This window comes from Haemaphysalis longicornis, unplaced genomic scaffold, assembly GCF_048455015.1.
Source record: "Haemaphysalis longicornis isolate Haplotype H1 unplaced genomic scaffold, Haemaphysalis longicornis Haplotype H1 scaffold_12, whole genome shotgun sequence".
Taxonomy (NCBI): domain Eukaryota; kingdom Metazoa; phylum Arthropoda; class Arachnida; order Ixodida; family Ixodidae; genus Haemaphysalis; species Haemaphysalis longicornis.
The window spans coordinates 116,249,090-116,268,854 of NW_027526225.1; the positions used below are offsets into that span (position 1 = coordinate 116,249,090).

At 48.0% G+C, this 19,765-nt stretch overlaps 1 protein-coding gene across 1 annotated transcript in view; it reads right to left on the reverse strand.

Moving 5' to 3' along the window:
* Positions 1-8,571: 8,571 nt before the first annotated feature.
* Positions 8,572-19,765, reverse strand: part of LOC144161807 (putative peptidoglycan muropeptide transporter SLC46) — a 28,846-nt gene continuing 17,652 nt past the window's right edge. The window contains exons 6-9 of the mRNA XM_077692405.1: positions 17,838-18,074; positions 15,530-15,613; positions 12,464-12,620; positions 8,572-8,937 (exon numbers count right to left, since the gene is read on the reverse strand). Of these exons, the coding sequence (XP_077548531.1) occupies positions 8,628-8,937; positions 12,464-12,620; positions 15,530-15,613; positions 17,838-18,074 (788 nt within the window). The 3' untranslated portion in view covers positions 8,572-8,627. The remainder of the gene's footprint in view (positions 8,938-12,463; positions 12,621-15,529; positions 15,614-17,837; positions 18,075-19,765) is intronic.

A 19,765-nucleotide genomic window follows, 5' to 3' on the forward strand; every position in this document is an offset into this window, starting at 1 on the left:
AAGCACAACAAATAATTTAGATGGTTTATTATTCAATTTTTTTTTCATTATGCGGGGAGATAAATCTTTTGGAAAAGGTGGCGCCTATAGAAAAGAAGATCGATACCACACTTTCGAAAAAAATAATTTTGATTCGATGGTGCTTTATTGTTCGCAGAAGAGACAACATACAGTGTTTATGTACAGGATAACACTCCATACGAACACTCTCCAATAAACGCTTTGCATACTTTCATTTATGCACAGATTGTTCAAATTTTAATAGGTCATACATTTGCATTTGTTTCAGGCAATATCCACTTTTATAAGAGTAGGAAACTCATTCATATTGCGCCCGCCTTTTCTGCTAATAAATTACGCAATAAATATACCTTCTAATGAAAATTTTCCGCTTCAGCACAATGTAGAAAATAGGTTATGCGTTTCGAAGAAATTCAACGTATGACCATGTATTCTCTTTTTATTTATATTCTCTTTCTATTTATATTCACTTTTTATTCTCTAGCAAAAAAAAAGAAAGATGCGGTTCTACAAGCCTTTACTGCCTTTTCTGCCATTTCTGTTCCCCTACTTCTTCTGTTCCTCTACTCTGACCGTGTACTCAGATCTGCTCGTATCCGTATCCGGTTTGTGTAATATAAAGATGGGCAATGGAATATGGGTGAATTGAAGCCGAGCAGTTGATTGAATTATCTCGGGCTCTATCTTTCATTATGCCCGGGAAGCGCACAGCGCAGCCGTGTTATTTATTGTACCCTTAGGTTGAAAATGCATTCTAGGGGCTCAAAATGAAGTGTAGGTAGTAAAAATACCCCCAAAAAAATAAGCAAGCACGACAAATCTAGAAAAAAAAAATACACCATCTTCCCGTAGGGGAACCCTGAGTAGTATGCGAAGCAGCCATGGCGGCGTTGCCCGTGGCACTCATCGCGGCGTTGCGGAGGAGAATGAGAGGAGCGGAGCGCGCGCCACGTCATTAGAGAGTTTCACAGCGGCTAGCGGCGGCTCACGCTACGGCGGCGGGATAGCGGGACCCTACTGCGCATGCGCGCGTGGGGAGGGTGAGGAGGATGAGGAGGATTGCGCGGGCATGGCGAAGGCTGGCTCGCGGAACTAATCCCCCCTACCGGAACGAATTTGCGTCTGCCCAGTTGGGCCCCGCTACCCACCGCCATAGCGTTAGCGGACGGAGCCCGAACTCTCTATTATACCGCGAGCTACAGTGGCGCCCCCAGCGGAGTATGCAGCGCCTACCGTCGCGCCTGTAACCCTGAGCTGCTTCGCATTATCGCACGCGAAGCCGCAGGTGTTGCCATTTGTTGCGCGATCCCGGGGAGGAGAGGAGCTTCGGAGAGGAGAGGAGGAATGCCGGAGAGGAGAGGAGGGGGAGGAGGATGCGCATGCGCAGTGGGAGAGTGGACGCCGCGGAGTGACTCGTCTCGTGCCCGCCCACGAAGACACCGGCAGCACTGCCGCTCTAGGAGCCCTTAAAGGGCAAGACACCACCGGGCGTTCAGCAAGCCGAGCATGCGCAGTGGGGGTGTGGACGCCGCACGGCGGAGGGAGGGACATAGCCCCGACCATAAGCTGCTTTCTGCTCCATTCGTTGCAAATGTCGCCGAAAGACGATAGTCGACTCAACGTTACTAGAATAAACTCAGTTTGAAAGCTCCGCCGGAGAGGCGGGCCGCGTGGTGGGCGCGAGAACTAGTGGCGCTGTAGTCGAGTCTTGCGCTACTCTCGGCACGTCGTGTGCTACTGCGGCGGGCTGCCGCAGCAGCCGCCCGCGGCTGGCCGCCGCCCCGACGTACCGCGGCGGCTCTCTAGTACTGCTATTGCTAAACTTAAACATACATTATCTTCCCGGTCGACAAGCTTAAACATCTTCATCCTTCCAGTCGACGTTACCGCATCCAATTTGTGCACTGTTTGAGTAGATATGCGTACGATCGTCTGTATGCGCATTGACTTGCATGCGTTGCTCATTGGCTGGCTAAGAATCGACGGTGGGCCTATATTTGATCTGTGTAGATTGCGTTTAACTTCCATATACGAGAGTTTCTTAGCGAGTGAGCATTTTCAGCGTAGTTTCGATAAGTTTTTGTGAATCTCGTCAGTGCGAGGTTCCGTTAACCAGCTTCCGATGTAGAGTGCCTATTCTCAACTTTTATATGCGCCGGGCTCGTCTCACCTCCTCCGGCCTCAGCGCTGTTTGTGGTGCATACGAGACATTAGATCACCGAAGATGAAAGTTCGCCTAGAGTTCTGACGCTCAGTTCATCTCTCGCAGATGCACTCTGACTTTTGCGAAATCACGTTAAAGCTTTAATCCACAATTTAAAGGTGCGGATTCTACACCTAAGTTCATAAGGATCTTTGACCGCCTTTTTGATGTTTTGAACTCAAGAAAACCCTCCACCTGATCGTAGAAGGCACCTCTGCGAAAGGCGAATGAGGATTCAATGAGGACTTTTAAAGGCTGAATTGTACATAACAGGACTCCAGGACGCACAAGGAAAATCAGCAATTGAGGGCCTCAAGAAAACCGTATTTTTATCCCCATATATATGAACAGTGTAATGGCAACTTTTGACAGGCATGTGGAAACAGGGAAGCTGCACAATTTGCTTACGCACAAGATGTCTCAAAACCACCTGAAAGCATTTTTGGTTGCGTAAAAGAAAGGGGTTGTCAAAAAACAACAACCCTACTACCTTCCAAAGGAGCTGCATAAGGCAGTTGTTTAAGCAATTCCATATTAGCCGTACGCGAATAAATATGATCGAATACGCATTCAGCCGTTCGCGGGCGTAATGCGTATTCCCTTGAAACATTCCAAAAGTCAGGTACTCGGTGGAAGCAACAAAGGGGTATATGATTTTTATTCACCCGGAATCAATTCGAAAGACCGTAGAAGGTGAGACCAGCCCAGCGCACATAAAAATTCAGCACAGGAACTCTACACCGGAAGCTGGTTAACGGGACCTCCCACTGATGAGGTTCACAAAAACTGTCGTACTGCCATGCGGGCCGGAACGACCACCTTCACGTGTTTTGCCTGAAGCCAGGCAAAACACGTGTTGTTTTGCCTGGCGAGCGTCGGCGTCAATAGCGGGCGCCTCCTTCACTCCAGAAGGTTTTCATTAAGCTCGTCGGTGCAAGTGCGCGTGCTTTGCAGCGACCAACATTACTACTAACGTTGGCAGCGAGTGTGTATGCTTTGCTCGTCGGTCATTTTTGGAACTGTTTTCGGCCATGCGAAGGAGCTTGCACGAAGACACGTACGTCATGTGCAATGCGTAGGAGGAGCAAGAGAGTCATCCACGGTTCGGCATGCCGACTTGCTTTGCGCCGGGGTGCAAGAGCGGCTACCGCAACGGCTACTCCACTTCACGCCACTTCTTCGGGCCACCAAAGGACCCTACGGAATTCAAAAGTTGGGGGCAAGCTTTACATCGCAAAGATAAAAAGCTAACTGCGAAATGCAAAGTTTGTGACATTCATTTTGAAGATGACGACATTGTGAAGCACTACCGTCATGTTGTTGCCGGACAAGAAATTTTGATAGCACGCGGAAAGTGGGAGCTCGCGCCCGGTGCCATTCCGCTTTTGTTCCTTGAAAAGTTGGAGTGGTTTCCACTGCCTTCTTTGGGCTGCACTGCTCATGATCAAGATATGATGGCTAGAGTAGTTAAGTTTTACATTGTGATGCGAATGTTCCTTTTTTGCAAGAAAAGCAACCAGGAACTACAGCTGTCGGAAAAAGTAAAAAATGCCAGGAAAAAGGTGAAGTTGCTGTAACATTTTGCACTCTGCTCTAAGGATAGCCGTCGCGAAAACTTGTAAAGCAGTGTAAAATAGTGTAAAATTGTGTAAAGCATGGTTACTGTTTTTCTATAACGCCTTTTTTGTAAATAGCAGGAAACAGGAGGAGGAGGAGGAGGAATAAACTTTATTTCAAAATTAGTTTTTGTAGTAGTGGCAATGGGGGGTCTTCTCAGTCCAGAAGTCCCTGGGCGGTCGCTGCCAGGCGGGCCCTTTCAACCAGCCGAAGCTGATCGCCGGGGTCCGGGCTGGCTAGCATGCCTTCCCACTGCTCATGGTTGGGGGAGGGAGTAGGGGGGAGGGATGGTGTGTGGGAGCACGCCCAAATCATATGATACAGTGTGCAGGGTTGGGGACAGTACTTGCAGGTGGCGGAGTAGGAGGTGGGATGAATGGCGTGGAGGAGGGTGCCGTGCGGGTAGGTGTTGGTTTGAAGGCGGCGGTACGTGGTGGCTTCTTCCTTAGTCAACTTGTCGTGGGGTGGGGGAAAGATGCGGCGTTCGAGGCGGTAATGTTCGAGGATGTCGTTGAATTTTTGAGGCACAGAATGGTGGACTTCCGACGGTGATGCTGGAGTGTTGGAGGGGAACGCCCGGTAGATATGCGTGCGGGTGGCAGCATGAGCCGCCTCATTCCCCTCCAGAGACTCATGTCCCGGGGTCCAGAGAATGTAGAGGTAAGGAGGGTTAGGGATGGACTGTAGGATGCGGAGGGCTAAGGGAGCTATGTGACCGGCGGCGTAATGGCGACAGGCAGCTTGCGAATCTGTGATGATGGTGATTATGTCCTGAGATGTAGTGGCTGCGAGGGCTATTGCGATTTCTTCTTCAGTTGTGGAGTCGTTGCCAATTACTGTTGCGGAAGCCAATTCAATTCCTCGGTGGTCTACTGTTGAAATTGCGAAGGCTGGTTTATCGGCATATTTGGCGGCGTCAACGTAGCGGGTTTCTCGTGGCTTGACTTGAAGCATCTTGCGAAGCATTCGAATCCGGGCTTGTCGGCGACCCTGGATATGAAGGGGGTGCATATTCTTGGGTATTGGGGCGACGGAGATGCAATCGCGTAGTTCCAGAGGGATGCGTTGGCGGGGGTGATGGGTGGCAGATAGTGGGTAGCCGAGGCGACGGAGGAGGTGACAGCCAGTGTGTGAAAGCTTGAGCCGTTCGATCTGGTTGACATGATGTGCCTCTCGAAGTTCGTCCCAGGTGTTATGAAGTCCCATCTGTAGTAATTTGGCAGTGGAAGTTGTCGGTGGTAGCCCTAGTGCTAATTTATAGGCTTGCCGGATGATTATATCGAGTTTTTGTATTTCACTATTTTTGAGAGCCAAATATGGAGTTCCGTATGTGATGCGGCTAATTAGGAGGGCTTGAATTAGGCGCGCGAGGTCATTTTCTTTCAGTCCTTGTCGACGATTAGCAATGCGTTTGATGAGGTGCGTGATTTGCAATAGCGTTCCTTGTAATTTATGAATAGTAGAAATGCCTGCGCCGTCTGATTGGATAGTAAGTCCCAGAACACGAATTGAAGGGGTAGTTAGGATGGGAGCGCAATGTAGGCTTAATTGTGGGTCTGGGAGGGGTTGTCGTTTACGGCCTTGCGTGCGTTTTTGGAGGACGAGAAGGGCAGATTTTTCTGGTGCACAATTGAGGCCGCGGGCTGTAAGGTAGTTGTCGGTGGTGTTAATGGCTTCTTGGAGGGCGTCTTGCTGTTCCCCAATCGAACCCCCTGTGGTCCAAATAGTCAGATCGTCTGCATAAAGTGCGTGTTGTATGTGTGGAATTTGTTGCAGAAGTGGCGGAAGTTGTAGCAGGGCAAGATTAAAGAGGAGTGGGGAAATGACTGACCCCTGGGGTGTACCACGCGGTCGGGCACGAAAGGAGACTGATCGGATGGGGCCGAGGTTGAGGTTGGCGGTGCGATCGGTAAGAAAATTTTGTATGTAATTGTATGTACGTGTGCCGCAGTTAGTTAATTGGAGTCCTTCGAGTATAGCCTGATGTGATACATTGTCAAAGGCGCCTTTAATGTCCAGAGCTAGGATAGCGCGTTTGGTTTGTGAGCTCAGCGGTGTAAGGACTTCGTCTTTTAGCTGTAACAGGACGTCTTGCGAGGATAGGTGTTCGCGGAAGCCAAACATGGTATGAGGAAGTAAGCTGTTTTCTTCGAGGTACGCTGTGAGCCGATTATTAACTAGGTGTTCATATAACTTGCCTACACAAGATGTTAAAGATATGGGACGAAGATTTTCTAGGGTGACTGGCTTCCCGGGCTTCGGTATGAGCGTGATTTCGGCATGTTTCCATTGAGGGGGCAGATAGTTGGTTGTCCAGCAATGATTAAAATAGTCAAGAAGTGCGGATGTGCATTCGGGGTTGAGGTTACGGAGTAGTTTGTTGTGTATTCGGTCTTTGCCTGGTGTGGTGTTACGAGTGAGGTTGCTGATAGCGAAGGTGAGTTCAATGAGAGTGAAGGGGGCGTCAAGGTCGGGATTGTCTTTTCCTTGGTAGTTGCAAGGTGGAATGTTTGGTGGTTGTGTTGCGTGCTCTGCGTATTGTGTGAGGAGTTGCGCGTGAAGCTGAGTTTCAGTGAGGTGGTGATTGTGGATCAGGCGACGGATGGTGTGGCCGGTGTCTGCTTTGCTGGGCTTAGTACCCAGCATGGAGCGGAAATATTTTTTTTTCTACAATGTTCTTGTATATTGTGTAAGTCCACTTTTTTGCACATATCCTGTTTGTGCCTCTTGTCTTCAGTACATTGTTTTGTTGTTACTTCATTATTTTGCATTGTACGCTTGTTTTTCTTGTTTGCTCATCATAAATCTGTACCTGTTATACCCACGCCCCTCTGTAACGCCCTACCCGGGCCTTGAGGGTGACCTCAAATAAATAAATAAAATATAGTCACTATCTTACAAACGTGTTGGGTCGTTTTTGGTCGAGATAAGACAGCTCAGTAGTTACCGGAACTACGCTGAAAATGCTCACTCGCTAAGAAACTCTTGTATATGGAAGTTACACGCAATCTACACAGCTCAAATATATGCCCACCGTCGAATCAGCCAACCAATGAGCAATGCACGCAAGTCAATGCATATAGACGACCGTGTGCATATCTACGTAAACAGTGCGCAAAGGTGATGCGGGGTGTCAACTGGAAGGATGACTAATTTTGAAGTTTGTCGATTGCAAGGATGATAAATGTTTAAGTTTGGCCATAGCACTACTAGAAAGCCGCCGCGAGCAACTCCGCGGCGGCCCACCGCGGCACGCCACCGCCGCCGCAGTAGCAGACGACGCCCCGAGAGTAGCGCAAGACTTGACTGCAGCGCCGCTAGTTCTCGCGACCGCCGTTTGGCCCACCCTCCTCCGCTGGCGGAGATGCGGAGCTCCGAAACTGAGTTTATTCTAGTAATGTTGAGTCGACTGGCGTCCCTGCCAAGTAAAGGTCTCCCTTCTCTTTCCAGCTCAACTCTCATGCTGTTCCTTCCCCGTCTCGTTCCTCCCAAGATAACACGCGAGAGGTTTTCTCAAGCCCATTCAAATTTACCGCGTTCTACTGCTCCAAGTCGGGTGTCTCGATGCTATAGCGCTGCCGTACGGCGGAGACGCGCGTGAATTGAGGCGCCCTACTACAACATTTGTAGAACCCCGATGCCCTACTGCGCGAGCGTTCCAAGCGGAACGTGTATCCCACGTTGCTATTGCCGTTTGACTTCTTAAATGACGCCAGGAAGAAGCGCTGGCAATAGCAGGCGACGGTTTTCTGCCGGTGACGTATTGTTTCATTTGCTATCGCAAAAACCAAGCATTCATGAATTTTTTAATAAAGGAACACTGTAAATACCTCGTGTATTGATTTTCTGCCTTATATTTGCGTAATATCTTGACAATGTTGACAAGTATGAACATTAAACTGGACTGAGACATCTAGATTTGGCTTTGGGTATATAGTATTGCGCAGCTTCTGGTTTCACTTTGGCCGGGTGACTAAATCGAGTCACAGACAGACAGACAAACCAAAATTTCTGCGTTTAAGTAGACCAAAAAGAAACATTGGGAAATGGTATCTATTGCCAGTCTGCGGTAACTTGCAACTGAGTGCGCAGGTGGCGCGTAATAAATAGCACCAGGGAACACATAATTGTATTATATTGTACATTTTACCACAAGCTTTTTCAAGCCGCGAAAAAACTTAAAGAGACCCTGCAACGCTTTTTTCAACTCTTTTCAAAAGCTTAAATGCCTGCAGAGCGTAGTCAACCAACGCATCCGGTACTTACATTAGGGGGTCGCAAAGTATGTCAGTCAAAAGTTACTGCTCTATGCCCATCAGATAACTTCGAAACTTGCTAAAAAAATGTTTATCTCATTTCCGGTCTTGGCATTCTTCGACCGCTGGAATCACGCCATTACAGCGGTCTAGCGGCTATTGGCCGGCTTTCTTCAGTCGCAGCAAAGAACGCACTCGGTGGCCACCTTTAAAAAGGAAGTCACAAAAGCAAAGCAGAAACGGAAGGCTTATCTGCTGCTATGAGCAAAGAAGTGCCGCTCCGCGCTTGCGATAACTATAGCTTTCACAATACTTCCAGACGCGACGGAAAGAGTGAAAGCGTTTATCGGAAGTGTTGCAGGGTCCCTTTAACAGTGCGTGGGTTTCAAGTCCTTTTGCCTGCAGCGCATGCAGAAACAAAGGGCACATCGCAGCAGCCATTCGTCAGAGAAACAAAACATTTCGGGGGATACTATTTTATATAAATCCGTGCAATGCGCATACAGCAAAAGACAATATTTTTTTTTCCTCTACGCGTTGGCAGCGCGCTGTAGCCCGGGATCGGGTAGCGGGTACTGCTGCACGGGTGGCCGCGCGGCCGATGCCGCGGGCGCCTCGAGCACCGCGACTGGGTGCTTGAGGCGCGGCTCTTGCGCTGCGTAGGCTTGCGCGAGGCCCCGCAGTTGTGTCCAGGGCGCTGGAAGCCGGACACCATCCGCAGGGGCGCCAGAGGGACCTCCTCCAGCAGTTCCGCCGCCAGGAGCGACATTTGCTCGTTCGTCGACAGGCGGCGGCGCGCTGCTAGTCGAAGACGTCGAATCCGTCGTCGGACGCAGATACCTGGACATCCGTCGTCCGTAGTTTCATTCAAGTGAAAAACCTTTACTTCTCGTCTGAGCGAGAGGAGACTAGGACTAAAGCCGCAGATGGCCTGACGGAGGTCCTCACATTATGTGAGCAACGTATATCTCAGTCTATGTATATATTTGTCTATGTATATACCGTCGAAGCAGATGAAATCGTTTTCACAAATAGGGGAAAAAGAAAAAAAGATGAAGCAACTAGGAGGAGAGCAAGAGAAATGAAATGAGCAAAAAAAAAAAAGCAAACAAAAAAACAAACAATTACAGCCCAAATGCTCAGAGAACTCCGAGTCATCGAAAAATAAACAAAAATGAATACTTGCCTGTGTATACATTTACGCACACTTATAAACACTTCAACACAAAAACAAAAAAAAGGGGCTCAAATACTCACTGCAAGACAAAGAACGAAAATATGAAATAAAAATTACACCATCTTCCCGTACGGGAACCCTGAGTAGTATGCGAAGCAGCCATGGGGTCGACTGAAGTTCTCATTAGTTTTCAATTCGTCGTTTCCGTTGACGTTCAGCTTCGCGTGCCTTCGTTGTATCAGTAGCTTCTTGGCGTAGTTTGAATGAGTGATGGACATAGCGTTGCTTTTGGGGTTCACAGCATAAACGTGCCTAAAGCATACAAAGCCACCCGAACTGAAATAAACAACAGCCAAAACGAACCTGCAATAGTTGAAAATCACGGTATAGAAAAATATTGAAGAGAAATTGCCGAAACTGACCTAAAAGGGAAAAACCCGCAAAAACGTACAAGAAGCAGTAGCTGAAACTGACCAAAAGGCAACGAAAATACCCGAAATCCTATTTATAATGCATAAAGATGTCATAAATATATTATATAAGTGACAACAAATCTTGATATTCAAATATGACAAACCCTTGAAGATGAAAAATAAGCGGTAACGGGATATGAACCCGGGTTAGGAAGTTTGCTTTGCAGGAGCGGAATTACTACACTACGAGACCAGGCGGGTCTGAGCGATTAAATTGAGAGCCACATGCAGGCGGACATAGCTTCAAATATGGCCCTAGATGGCGCCATGCGTCGCTTGGCTGTGCTGACTAGGAAACGCCTATACGCCGCCGGGGACGCTGGGCGGTCGCGTTGGCACGCACACACGACCGCTCGACATATACTTTGTATTTTTAACTGCGGACTCGAAACTCGAACGATTTGTAAACAGCTCCAATGACCCTGTAGCACTCTTTTGAAAGCTAGAAATGCTTTCAGAACGCAGTCAACAAGCGCATGCAGTACTTATATTAGGTGACCCCATGGTACTTTAGCCAATTATTATACTGCTCAACGGCCAATCAGATAACGTGGATACACCAAATGATTTTTCTCTCCTCCTTGGTGTCGTGGCTGTTACTGGCTGCCTTTCCATTGCAGCGATAAAGGCATCGATAGCCACTTCGAAAAAATTAGCGAACACTGATGTTAATCGCGAACGCTGGTGTTAACAGAAAAGCTGTCTGGCTTTCCCTAATCGCAAGGCTAAGCTTCATGAAACTTCTTAAACCCAGCCGATCGATTCCCATTCGCGTCAAGTCATTTTTGCCCTGTTTCTCAGCTCGCATAATCTGCTGAAACCTTTTGTTGCTTTTGAACTTGGAACGTCACCACGAGGGGGCACCGCGATCGTTTTTTTTTTTTTTCACGGCGTATTTTCTTACTTGCTATCGTACAAATCAAGCATCCAAGCATTTTTAATTAAAGGAACAATGCAAACATCACTTATGTATTCACATCTTACCTCAAATATTCTTAATGATTTCTTTTAGCACAACAGTGTTGACAAGTAATAACAGCGCCACCAGATCTAATAGTTACAAAAAGCTTTGCCTATATACACGTGTCGTTCAAGCATTCTTTCACTTGCTGCGACTGCGTTGCCACATTTCGTCCCATGAAAGTCCCGACCAAAAAAATCTTCGCTGTTAAAAAGTCTCAACAAAAGCAAAGCAAAGCAAAGTGGAGACTGTAATACGTATCCTCTGCGGATACGCAGTGCCGCTTTGTGCTGGTAGTGGCTGTAGCTTTCACAGTGCTTCCTGGCACAAAGGAAAAAGTGGAGGCATTTAGTACATAGACTGAGTGATTTGTGGTGGTAGAGGGGAGGTGTCCGAAAAAAATGAGACGTAGTGTTCAGTCAGCGCCCCACGCTACAATTTGCAGACAGCCAGCAGGATCCCTTAACCTGGCGGTCTCAACAACCAGGTACGCTTGCTTACAGGAATTTTCGCTCTAACTCATTGGTGACATCAGAGTTTTAAAAATCCAGTACATGATGCGTCTTATGGGGGAGGAATGGGGGAAGAGAGGAGCCGTTAACAGTATCGTTTGAATACGCAGAGTTGTGGAAAAGCGATAATCCAGATTTTGAGAGGTCGCACGCAGACTGGTCGATTTTACAGCGACTGTTGTTAAAGGGGCCATGAAGACGAGATACAAATTCATTTAATTTGCAAAAAAAAGGCTCTAATTCACGCTGTGAAGGTGGTTGGAAAGCAAAGCTGTAAACGACACCCACAACAATTGCCCATGCGACGTCACTTGAATTCACACACGTGGCTCTACAAAGAGTGAAACGAGAGATTCTGCCAGCCGTTACTTGGAATTCGCGGGCGCGGAATCCCGAACGCAGAAGCGTCGGCCACGGCCGGGCTAGAGCGGCGGACTCCGCCGCTGTAGCTCGGCCGTGCGTCGGCAGAAAGAAAACGGAGAGGAGCGTCTTTCGAAGGGTCAGGAAGAGGGCGGCTTGCGTGGCTACTGCGTCATCTCTCCCACTCCCCCCCCCCCCCCCCCCCTCACTCTTGTTTCATGCGTCGCCTCCAAAGCGCCCTCCCCTCCCTAGCCGCTGAATGAAAATTACCGTCTGCCTCCCCAGTCTCCACGTGTGGGCGTACCTTAGTCGATAAGACGACGGGCTCTCGCTCCGCTTCTCTTATGGCCCAGGTTCGATCCCAGGCGGCGCCGGTGGTTTTATTTACCCTGGTTGGGAGCTTCCTGTGGCGCTCGCCATGACGAAACCGCTGGCTGGTAGAAGTAGAAAGCTTCGCTCTAAAAAAACAACTAGCTTCTTATAACTGACTCGACTTCACTCCAGCCCGGCAATGTCCCTTGGCGGTGGCGCGCAAACTAGCTTCTGTGGTGTCACAGAAAAACCGCCGGAATTCTGTTGGTGAGTCGGCCCTGGTTGTTCTCCATTATTTGTTTGAAGTTTGCAATAAAATTGGTAACACTGTTATCGGGATAAAGCAATATTTTCAGTAAAACGACCTTGTATTTTGTCTTCATGACCCCTTCAAAGACAATAATCGAAGAATATTTCTGCATGTAATTTTTGAACTTCTGCACGTGCGCGCGTGTGTTTGCGGGAATGGGGTGATTTAGATTTGCGCAGTGACGACTCTGTGATATGCTCCACTGCGTACCAGGACACGTTTAACCACGCGCCATAAATAGATCGGGCATTCAATACGCACCCGGAACACAGCCCGATGGGAATGACGAGCAGGGCGCATAGGATGAAGGCGAGGCCGTCGAAAGCCGTGGCCGTGACGTCGAACGTGAACGACAGCATCACCCTGCTGAGCACGGTGAACACGGACTCGCAGGCCGTCACGAGGGCCATAAACTTGCCTGCATTGCGGCGACATTGTTGGAGGCAATGTCACGGCATTCCCTGCCCCTGCCCACAGCGTGCAAATAATGGATTCAAAAACTTAAAAGGCGCTTAAGCTTCGCCTTTAAGCGCGAAACGACATAGCCTTATAGGTCCCCGTTCGTACCGAAATCTTTCTCTACGGTGAATTAATCCCACAGCGCCAACGACATCTTATCACCGGCGGCGCCCGCGAGCGAGCGGTGAAAACTTTCCGCTCTTACTCGCACGCCGATTCTTGGGGCAGCGCCTTGCGACCCCCGGTGTTTCAGTGAGCGCTGCAATGTGGTGCAACGGAATGTTTCGCTCACGGTCGGCGCCGCCAACGACGCCGGCTTTTCTGAGCCACGCAGTCCTTAATGCTACGTGTTTAAAGCGTGGGTAAGGTTTCTTCGGTAATGTACGGGCAATTTTTAGCAGTTGAAAATTGCTCCCAAGACTGTCAGATACAACGTCTACACAGTAAGCGGACGTCGTAGCCGTCGCTTGAAGCAACAATGAAACAAGGGTCTATAGGTCTAGTTCCAGGCTTCAGTTACGTCACAGGAACGAAGGCAATTTTGTGTTGCCATAAACGTATACACGGCGTCTTTATAGCCGAAAGCAATATTTCAAGGATGATGATTTTTTTGTGTTTCATTATGATTTGGGAGTAATATCAAATCTTGCCAAAAGGGAAACAAAGATTTGAAGTGCTTGTCCTTACACGGCCTCAAATAATCCGACGCGATCGTTTCGGGGTGACAAATGACGAAAAACGCTTCGCGAAGCGGTCAGGTAAATGAACGAGGTTCCTTTAAGAGCTTTTTTTGTTGTCACTGCCAGGAAGTTTCAATACGTTTCGCTTTGTTAGGCGACAAGCGCTGTAGCTTTGAAACTTCTGAAATTATTTGCAAAGTGCGGGGTACATGATCTGCGTAAAAATAGCATTATTATAAGGACTGGAGACACCCATTTCGCAATTATCTCCCCGTTTTTCAAGTTTGCCTGGAACGACCCTCTCTTTCTTCAGTCATAACATCGTTTGTGGAACGTAAGTAGGAACGTAAGTAGCTCAACGGCGGCGTGTCTGCTGCAGGTACTATCCATTGGCACCTAGATATTGCATCACCGTCTCCGAAATTCCCGTCGAGCGCCCGGGTTAAGGAGACTGAGAACTTTGTCAAGAAATGTGCGCCAATCCACCCTGTGGAAGTGGTTGGAAAGCGAAGCTGTAAATGGTACCCACAACAATTAACCATGCGACGTCACTTGAATTCGCACACGTGGCTCTACAACGAGTTAAACCGGAGGCAAGTGAAATGCACTTAACCACGCACGTTATTACTTCAAAGAGATATTTTTTGCTAAGGTTAAATCAATGCATGATCCATTAATGGTGGTTGGTTCAGTTGTATTGGTGAAGCGCAAGAGTGGAAACTGTGTTTTTATAAAATGAAAGGAAGCTGAAACCCGCTGTTAGACGATCTCACTTCTCCTTCGTCTCTGCCGCCGCCGATGGAGGTGACGAGATCGGTGGCAGAGGCAGAGGAGACGGGAGATGCTTTGAGTTGGTGTGAGCTTGCTTTAATTGTTAATAACTGCTAGCGCGTGCGGAAGGCTCGCACACGGCTTCTACACGTGCCGTGGGCTGAGCGCACTGCGGCGCGAAAGGTCGCGTGACGCTATCACGTAGTATTCAGCGAGAACGCAGAGGTTAAAATCGCAGATGTGCTGGGTGAGTGCACCGTCTGTCTCTTCCGTCTTCCGTGTTACAACGCATACGTGTTACGTCGAATCACTTCAAACGTATTCCTATTCCAAACCTTGCCACCTGTAAAGGGTACTCTGCTACATTGAGACTCTTATTGCAAAAAAGCCCAACTGCACGACATTGTAGCGTTGACCGAGGTCGAATTACTGTTTCGTGGCGATTGAAGCTAAACAGTTGCCGCCATTATGGGCGTACATATAGAAGACAAAGTGCAGCAGCTTATAATGCTGCAGTTGGTAAATCCAAGCCGTTGTTTCACAACGCATACATGTTACATGAAATCACTTCGAACGTATTCGAAACTTTGCCACCTGTAAAGGATACTCTGCCACACTAAGGCTCTTATTGCAAAAAAGCCCAACTGCACGACGTTGTAGCGTTGACAGGAGTCGAATTACTGTTTTGTGGCGGTTGAAGCTAAACAGATGCCCCCTTTTTAGTCGTACAAATGCAGCAGCTCACACTGCTGCAGTTGGTAAAACGAATCCCTTGTTTCCCGTCAATTCAAGCTTCACATTACCAGCATTCCGCTTCGTAATTGTTTTTTAAGAGCTACTAATTTAGTTCCAGCTCAGCTCGCACCTACGCTCATGTAAAGACAGCCCGTCACCTAGATTTATTAATGCCCAAAGAATATTTGCACGTCATTATTAGCTGAGGTCGAATTACTGCGTGCGAAATTGCCCTTTTCTTACCGTAGAAGTAGAATATTTTCAAATAGCAGCGAAAAGGGTTTTGTCGAAACGGCGCCTAAATTCCCGTTGGCTGGGACGCGTAATGTGGCTCCATAGTACGTGCCTGAGAAATAAAGCAGAAATGCGTTCTCTCCATCGAGGCAACGGCTGGAGCGCGCAGATCCCCGTGGAAAAGAGAGCAGTATGGCGGCGGCAGTGGCTGTTCGGCTGCCGATCTCCTCGCAAACAGCTTCGCAATCGAGCCGCTTCCACTTCCCTCGCCCGTCACGGCAACGGTCACCAGCGAGCCGGGGTGCTCTGTGCATCCCAGGGCGCCTTCTGTCCTTCAATTGGACACTCAGCAGCATTCAATAAGACAGTGCGTTCGCATTTACAACTCATAAGTGTTTTCAGAGTTTTAGTTTTTTGTTGTTGTTCTTTTGGCGACGCCATGGCTTACCAGTTTCGTCAGACGGAACAAGCTTGGAAAAGTACGATTTGATGCCCACTGGCCCCAGTCCTTGTGGCACAGCTGGTACGTAGCCTGCACGGTGGACGAGCATGGTTTCGCACAGCGCGAAGCGCACCCGAGTGCGCCGCCCAGGAGCAACATTTCGTAAGTCTAGAAACTAAATTCAGAGAGCTAGTTGTTGGAAGCGCTGGATTAGAGAAGCGCGTGTTGTGGACGTGATAGTGCATTGCGGAGGTGTAAAATATTGCAGACGAATACAGATGAACCTCGTTAAAACGAAGTAGTATAGGGACAGCAAATTAGTTCGTTATATCCGATATTCGTTGGAACATTAAAGGTAAAAATCAGCGCTAACAAATGGAAAATCTGACTCGCGCAAAAATCCTTGATACAGAAATGCATTGTTTTTAGGCTTCGAATCCACAATTAACAAGGTAACCCTTACTTTTCTCCTCGTTGCATTTCAGCCTCAATAAACCGGAACATGGGTACTTGAAATTAGAACAAAGTTATTTGACAATAGAGGCCTGCGTCGTTATTTATTTGATGAAGGATGCGATCTTCGTCTGGTGGCTATTCACAGCACTGAGCAGGATGAAGTTTTCCACAGCATCCACGAACAAAGGGGCCTTTCCTACTTTTGCAGTTTCAGACGCCGGGGAGTCTTTTTAAGTAGCTTCTCAGCCTGCTGGTGAAATTTTTCTTCGTTATATCGGATATCTCACGCGGCTCTCGCGGTCTCAGTTTCGTTATAAAAGAATAAGTGTCATTGAAATAAAGCGTAACCAACCAAAGTTTGTATTTAGTTCCCTATAGCCGATAATTCGCTATACCAGTGTTCTTTATAACGAGGTTCAACTGTATCTCGTTCCAGCTCAGACGCACGATCGTCCGACGATACCGCGATGTTCGACAATGGCGGTGGCGTCTTGACGACATAGAGCCAACGTTTTGGTGGCGATGGTTTTCTGGGGCAAAAAATTGTCCAAAAAAAGCATTTTTAAGGTATCATTTTTCTCTTTGCTTGCAAAGTTTTTTTTCTTTTAAACAGTCGGTACTTGACCATTACCAGGTGCTTGTAAAAGCTGTACAGGCCCGATTCCGACGAGATTGTGATCACAAAATAACAATTTTTCCATAATTCCCCACTTCTGCGCCACGAGGGGCATCGCAGCGACAGGAAATTCTCGAGAGACGTACATCCCACCATGTAGTGCAGCAAGAAAGATAATTTATTCTGCAACCTTAAGCTGAATGTGTAAAACTTGCATAAAGGGAAACCGTTTTTTTCCATTTTATGCTTCCGTAACAGTTTGATTAGCGTTATTGATAATTATTTAGCAGGCGTACTTTAAGCCTACGGGTTATAATTGATGTAAACTTCCATGAGATTACCATAGAAAAAAAATCAGCTCCCAACATTGCATTATTTATAACTTAAAGTATTTATTTGTGCTTTTCTGGTAATTTACATTGAACAGTTTGTTTTCTATTGTTTTCAAGAATAATCAAAAAGATTTTTAATTATCTAGAAAGCTAATTACCTTAAATCAAATTAATTGAATATTTGAAACCAGCTAAACTAAATGAACAAGCCCATGAAATTTCATCAAAATTGGTTGGAAAGCAAAAGCAAGTTTGCAAGACCAGTCTGGCCCCTTATCATCACCAAAAAACCCGCGCAACCATACATGTGTTTGATACAATGCAATATCGGCTCACCTGCACCACTGCGAAGCAAAGCCCGCACACAATGCCATTTCGCGTTCATTTGCGTTGTCGAGAAAATGCTTCTGAAATGCCCTATTCGCACTGTCGAATTTCTGCATTAGCTTTGCTCGCTTGCGTCTGCGTATGGCTCCATAGTGTCTTCAAGTCTTCTGGGTCCTCCGCGTTCAGGTGATAAAACTTAAACTTGCACTACATTCGTGAGTTTACTGACTGTCACAGCTGTGGAAAAATTGGCTTTCAAAAATTGGCTTTCCTATAGGCATGTGCCACGCCCCCGATTTCCTCCTCCGCAAGCACACCTGCTCTGAGGAGAGAAATTGCTCACCCAAACGATATGTACAGATGCGAGAACTCGCTTTCTCAAAGTTACGTGTTCAGATTTGTCAAACCTTTCGAGAACGTTGTCCCCATGCATTGACTCCGTCAGAACTCGCGTGGCGGTCATCACAAAGAATAGTCTAACGTCTTCTCCTCATTCCACGGCCGGACAATCTCCCGATGATTTTGACGTTGTTTCCTACTGTACTCAACGCGAAAGGAGGCAAATAGGAACTGAGTTACTCACTGAGGTAGAACACCACGGATACGCGAGCCAGGCCAATCAGAAGGTTCCGGACGCAGCCGAACGCGGCGCCGACGTTGAGGAACGTGACGTCGGTCACGCCCACCACGCGCATGCAGCCGACGGCGAACACGCCGGCCACGCCCACGGCCAGGCTGCACACGGCCGATACCAGAAAGAAGTGCGAGTAGCTCCAGCCGTACGCCAGTCTGGTGAAGGGGTAGAGGATCTCGTCGGGGCCTGCGTGTGTACAAAGCACGCAGGGCTCATCAAATGCGACATTCGTCGCAAATCGTTTTAAGCAGAATGCCTCATTGATGCTAGTCATATATATTTTAGTTGCCCCCATTACGAAAATACCTATGGTCTCTGTGGAGAAGAACTAGCCCCGATGGCGTTTCGTCCTCGCATACATTCAAAGAAGGTGATACCGAGTCATCAAAGAACTGGCTGGATGTAATTACCGCATTCGCACGATTCTAACGCCCGTTTCGTTTAAAAGTAGCCGTTTCGTTTAAAAGTAGCGTTAAAATTGGATTGCGCGTTACAATCGGGGTCAAAAACGAAATCAGCTTTCAGTGTTCGCCACTTAGTGGTAAAGCCAGCAGGAGCGGGATAAGCAAGTTTATGAAGTATAAAGAGTTTTGCTGCCACAGTTGCCTGCGTCAAATAAAACGTCTTCTTCCAGGTACGTGGTGTCATTACTTTAACATCTACGCGGTAGAACTGGCGTCATATTATTTATTCTCAAATTTTAAGCGCAGAGCACTTTAGGCGCTCGCCTTGTCGTCCTAGCTCGTTCGCTCGACCCAAGTATATAGAGAACCAAGGCGGCGTCCCCGGGTAACGCTGTTGTTCGCGGCGTACCCCACATTTTGCGATTGGATTTGGATTTGGATTTGGATTTGGATTTGGATTAGATTTGGATTGGATTTGGGTTGGATTGGATTTGGATTTGTATTGGATGATAAGCAGTTGTAAGCATGATAATCAGCTAATCCTATAGACAACCAGGAAAGCTAAGAATAACCAGCTGAACCTTATCTCACGCTACGTATATCCTGGCATAGCCGAGCTAAGCCACTGCTAAGCGCCAGCGGTTCAAGGCCAACTGCACTCAAATTTCACCTTCACCAAATTTATTTTTAATGAGTAATAAGTACCCCCAAATCAAGTGGGACACAAGTGGTAACCCCGTGAAGCGCATCGTTAATCAGTCAGAAGCGTTTAAAAAAGCTCCGCCGCAGACCACGCTGCACCTGCCGGCGAATCGCGTGAACAGCCATGACGCGCCTGTCACGTTCCAGCCGACGGGGGCTTCTTCCTCCGGCCAGCCACGCAGCCGGAGAGCCGGTCGAGCTCTGCTGCCCCGTGCGCACGTAGAGCTTGCGCGCAGACTTTCTCCCGAGCTGGTGACCGTCCGGCCGCTCGCTGGACGGCTGCAACGTCACTGCAATGGCCGCGCTCTCCTCGGTTTCGGTTTCAAAATCGCCGATTTTCGCTGGCCGCTTGCGGCCTCCACGCACGTATTTTAGCTGTCGTAGTTTGTATCTTGCGGTCTTTTTCAGCAGAATATACGGAAACAGTGTTTTCAAGAGGTCGAAATTTTGAGTGCAGTTGGCCTTTCACGAGTTTGGAGCGCTTATGACTATATAAACCGCTTGATTTTAGAAGCGTCTCGGTTACGCCGCGGCGAAGGGACCGTGACAGGCTACACCGTAACGTCATGGCGATATGCTTGGTTCCAGCGAGCGAGATAGAACGACGAGCGCCTAAAGTGTTCTGCACTTAAAATAAACACGGCCACTGTGTGAGAGCAAAGGCGGCTGGCTAGACCTCCCTCCCCCTGGTTACGTGAAAAGGAGTCTGAACATGTGGCGTTGAAGTCCCGAAGGTTACCAAGCACATGCACATCTGGGAGTCAATGCTTG